The sequence below is a fragment of the Poecilia reticulata genome, linkage group LG10 (assembly GCF_000633615.1).
Source record: "Poecilia reticulata strain Guanapo linkage group LG10, Guppy_female_1.0+MT, whole genome shotgun sequence".
NCBI lineage: Eukaryota > Metazoa > Chordata > Actinopteri > Cyprinodontiformes > Poeciliidae > Poecilia > Poecilia reticulata.
Window position 1 is genome coordinate 23,635,699 of NC_024340.1, and position 4,364 is coordinate 23,640,062.

Below are 4,364 nucleotides of genomic sequence, written 5' to 3' on the forward strand. Positions count from 1 at the left end.
CATTTTTAAAAAGGACTTTGAATTCAGTTTTATATCTACATATTAAGGAAAATATAATTTATCATCTGCAATATCTTTTGATTGCAACCCCTTTTCTATTAACTGATGAACAAAGTGGGCGTTAGGATTAATAAGGCGGTAGTAGGAGTGTTTAGTCTCGGTGTGTGTGTGTATCTGCCCATGGAGATCGAGCTCAGTGTGGGAGCTGTCCGTCGTCACCGGTGCTGAAAGTGGATTKCTTCCCCTCTTAAGTAAAAAGTGAATTTGATGAGCAGGAGGGAAGTAAGGAGGAGGAGGAGCAGCAGGAAGAGGAGAGTGAAAACCGCGAAGAGTTCAGAAAATTGCTTCATTACTTCTTTCCAACCTGCTGGCTGCAGAATAAGAGGAAGTTTTTGCAGGAACTTGGACAGTAAGAGCACTTTTTATATTTTTCAAACTGAAATGATTTCTTTTATCTCATCTTTGTTCTTCTCTCTGCACATTTCGCTCCCRAGCAGGCAATTTTTTTTATTTTTTTTAATATAATTTGGACACATTAGGAAGGTGGGATGGAGAAGACAGAGGAGGAGAGCGGGGGAGGGAACGTGGGGAGACGCAGCAGGAGATCATAGTTTCTTTTTCTCCCCTCCAGCCTCACAGGGGGGGAATGGCAGCTCGGTGAGAGGAGCGGACTTCCTCTGCCTCCATCCCCAGCGTTGGATTCGTAAACTGCACCACAGGGAAGCTGTGAGCGGGCTTTGATCTGAAAGTGCTGCTGCAGCTGTCGGTGTTGCACCTGGAGACCCCTGTCCTACTCTGGCCCCGCTCAGCCAGCTGTGTCCCGGGTCAGACAGGATGACGGGGTGTGCCAAGCGCTGCAAACAGGGACTCGTCAAATTTGCCTCGACTCTTCACAAACTGGTCACCGGGACTCTCATCAAAGGTATGCCAAAATATGTTGTDTTTTGTCCAAGTGCATGTGTAAAAAAAAAAAAGGGGGAAAAAAGTGCTTTTAGTGAAATGAGACAAAACAGAGTAACAGAGAAACCTGCAAATGAACTCTGATGTGTCTCCAAGCAAACAAGTTAAAGTTGAGTCAACTTTGTCGTTTTCATCTTCATCTCATAAAACTCTTTCCTCGATTTCTCTCCATCTGAAGTCGACCTTGTACCGCTCTGCCTTCTCCAGAGGGGCTGAAGCGAAGGAGACAGAGATGAAGGGAGTGAGGAGCTAATAGAGAGGAAAGATGTGGTTGATACAGAGCGGAGAGCGCACGCGTGTGATTGTCCTCTTGTGATAGATGTCGGTAATAAAATGTGCTGGGGTGTTGGAGAAATGGAGCTGCGAACACATAACGCTGAGAGGGAGAAAGGGAGTTTTAATATTGCGGTGCATTAATTGTTATCCTGTGAGTGCGGGTTTGTTTTTGTGCAATATTCAAATCCTTAAACTGGGGTTTAAAAACTCCAAAGTGTGGAAAGCAAAACTGCACACACTCACTCAAATGCAGGATGATGCTCTTTAAACCTTTTGACATTTTGTCTGGAGGGGCGGGAAACATCAAAGAAGTCAGTCAGATGCACACATGCAGTTTAACATACTTGGATGTTCATGCACTCTCTCACTCCCATGGTCTCGGATGGCTCAAGTGCGCAGCCACAGAGGGAAGAATTGCCCTCGAGGTCTCACRCTCTCATAACGTCACGAAGAAGCCGCTGCTGAGCCTTTGGTTACATAACAAATTACTCCTCAGAGGAATCACAAASATATTAAAACAGTCTTCTTTTTTTATGAAAAAAAAAACCCCAACAGGAAATAAAACTACATCCAGGGTAAAAAGCTTTAACAAACCCCCTGGATATGCGTGCAACTGYKTGCTGAAAAGACACGCGGGATGAATGTGCAGACAATAAAACACCCACGCAAACGATAAGGAAAAGGACTGCAGGAGCAAGAGATCTGCCTCTGCTAAACGACACACACACACACACACACACACACACACACGTGCTCACACACGCATACGCACACACACGCACACACACACATGTGCTCACACACGCATACGCACACACAGGCGTTGGTCCACATCTGGTCTTCTTCAAACCTCTGGCAGAAACTGTATCTGATTAGTGACACTGGTCATAGAGTCAAAGGTACACACTGACGCACACCATCACATGCTCCTTAAAGAGACATTACTGATTTGTGTTTTAGGGATTTGGTGTTCATAGTTATGACTATTATTATTATTGCTTTGTTCTCTTTTGTTAGGAACATTTCACACAAGGGTTGGAGAAACAATTCACTTCCAGTTTAATTTTTCACAAAAAGACATTCACAAATTGATTTGTTTATAWGGATTTGCCAACTTGTTGATGAGTGCTTGGATCTATTTTTAGTTTCTTTCAGATCATGTTGGATCTGGAAATAGGATATTTATTAACCACAAGAGTGGTCTCATTTGGCTTTGGTTGTTTTTCTTTTCAAATGGTGCATAATGGCGTCTAATCCTGATGATGACTGGAAAAGGTCAAATGACAGGAGTTCACTACTGAACCTATTATGAAAGACCAGTCATTCTGAATGTTTTTTTTTTTTTTTAAATCCTTGTCAAATGCTACAGGAATGACGGGAAGTTTCAGATTTGTATGAATCTTTAATACTACTTTAATAATACTACTACTTTAAATACTTCTACAAACCATCTGTGACTTTGTTTGTCAGACCAACAGAATCATCCTGCAAGATTTGCACCTGGATTTTGTTCAGCCAAAGTTGGTGTGCATGGTTCTGCAAAGCTGTGTTAATTATTATTATTTTTTGTTRGTCTTTCCTTGCTATCGCAGAACTTTTCACAATATTATTGTTGTTCATAGAGAGGCTGCATCAGCTGCTTCAGCTTCCAGTCTGTCTGTGCGATAAGACCTGCTCTGTGCGCTGCTGCACTCATGTATCCTCAGGCGGTCGTTCGTGTGGAAGAGAACCAGACAAGAGACACGACCTTTCACAATGCTCAAACCAAAGTGACAAGTTTATGAAAAAGAACTTTTTCTATTCTCTGTTAGCTGGATTTGACCTGAAAATTAATCATCGAGTCGTATCAAACGAGATCAAACATGCGAGCATTAGCCTTGAATTTAAGGAAACTGATCTGCATACACTGCATAATCTCTGTGTTTACCACCTCTCTCTGGGACTGACGACCAATCTAAAATATCGACTTTGTTGTCCTTAACTCAAGTAACTAACTTTGTAACCACCTTTGTGGCAAGCGTAAGGCCATTGTCCATATTTATAAGAGCCATTTGTGACTACGTTTGAACTTTTTTCTTTTTTGTCAAGTGCATCAGTCCTTCCTGCAGCAAAACACTCCAACATCATGACGCAGCTAATCCCAGACCTCACAGCTGGGGATGTTTATCCAGTTTCAAGGTCCTCTATTTGTTTCTCCATGTTGCTCCTTAAGGCCAAACACTTTGATTTAGACTCAAGTTTTTTTGGCCTTGAGTGTATTTGCGACTTTAAAAAAAAGTTACTTTTGGAATAACGGCATCTTTTCTTTAAGTGGCCTTAAGCCCGTCTTGGCACAGCACTACTTTCAGCTTAAGAAGAAAATAGACTCAAAAAAGTCTTTCACTTTGGTCCTGGAGTTGATGCATATTACTCCTTGTTCATCTCAGGGATACAGGGCCCTTCTAATTCCTTAGTGGTTGGTTGACTGGACAACCCCATGCTTTTTGTATCAATGCATCATCATTTGAACAGAAGAACACATTACTTTCAGGAATCTGAAAATTGTCACATAAAGAGAACAATTTATGTAACAATTTTTTTTCCTGATATTTTTTCTGATTTCTCTACATTTTTCCAAGCTCTCTGTTTGAGCCGTTGCCTTGAATTCACTCACATGCTTGTMTCCACTGAACTCAAAACATTGTGACGATAAGTTTCTACAAGCTATAAAATCATCTGGCCCTTTTTCAAATCATTTAAAGGCATGTCAGTCTTGTAATCCTAACTTAATCCAAAACAGGAAATATTTAGTCTCATTTAATGTAAGACAGAGAAATTAAGGTTTTCTTTCATACATTGCATGCAAATATGTGATCCAACTGCATATCTTTAGAAACAAATGATAAAGGTTTTTGTGTTTGCCATAAWGATTTGTCTTTCAATAGAGCAACACTGACCTCTCCTGGTAGCTTTGGCTAAAAGAAAGCAAAATAAAAAACGTATCTAATATGAGAAGTGTGCATTCAAATTTCAAAAGAAAGTCTTTCATYGGCGAAAAAAATAAGGAATAAAATACAGATGAAGTAAAAATGTTTTACTTGTATCCTTAGAAAAATCAGCACTAATACTTCAAATGGGTTCAGAGGCTC

At 40.8% G+C, this 4,364-nt stretch overlaps 1 protein-coding gene across 1 annotated transcript in view; it reads left to right on the forward strand.

Annotated features, from left to right (window-relative positions):
• Positions 1–298: 298 nt before the first annotated feature.
• The window catches only part of kcnip1a (Kv channel interacting protein 1 a), a 49,610-nt gene continuing 45,544 nt past the window's right edge, over positions 299–4,364 (forward strand). Inside the window, exons 1-2 of the mRNA XM_008420271.2 lie at positions 299–409; positions 632–922. Of these exons, the coding sequence (XP_008418493.1) occupies positions 835–922 (88 nt within the window). The 5' untranslated portion in view covers positions 299–409; positions 632–834. The remainder of the gene's footprint in view (positions 410–631; positions 923–4,364) is intronic.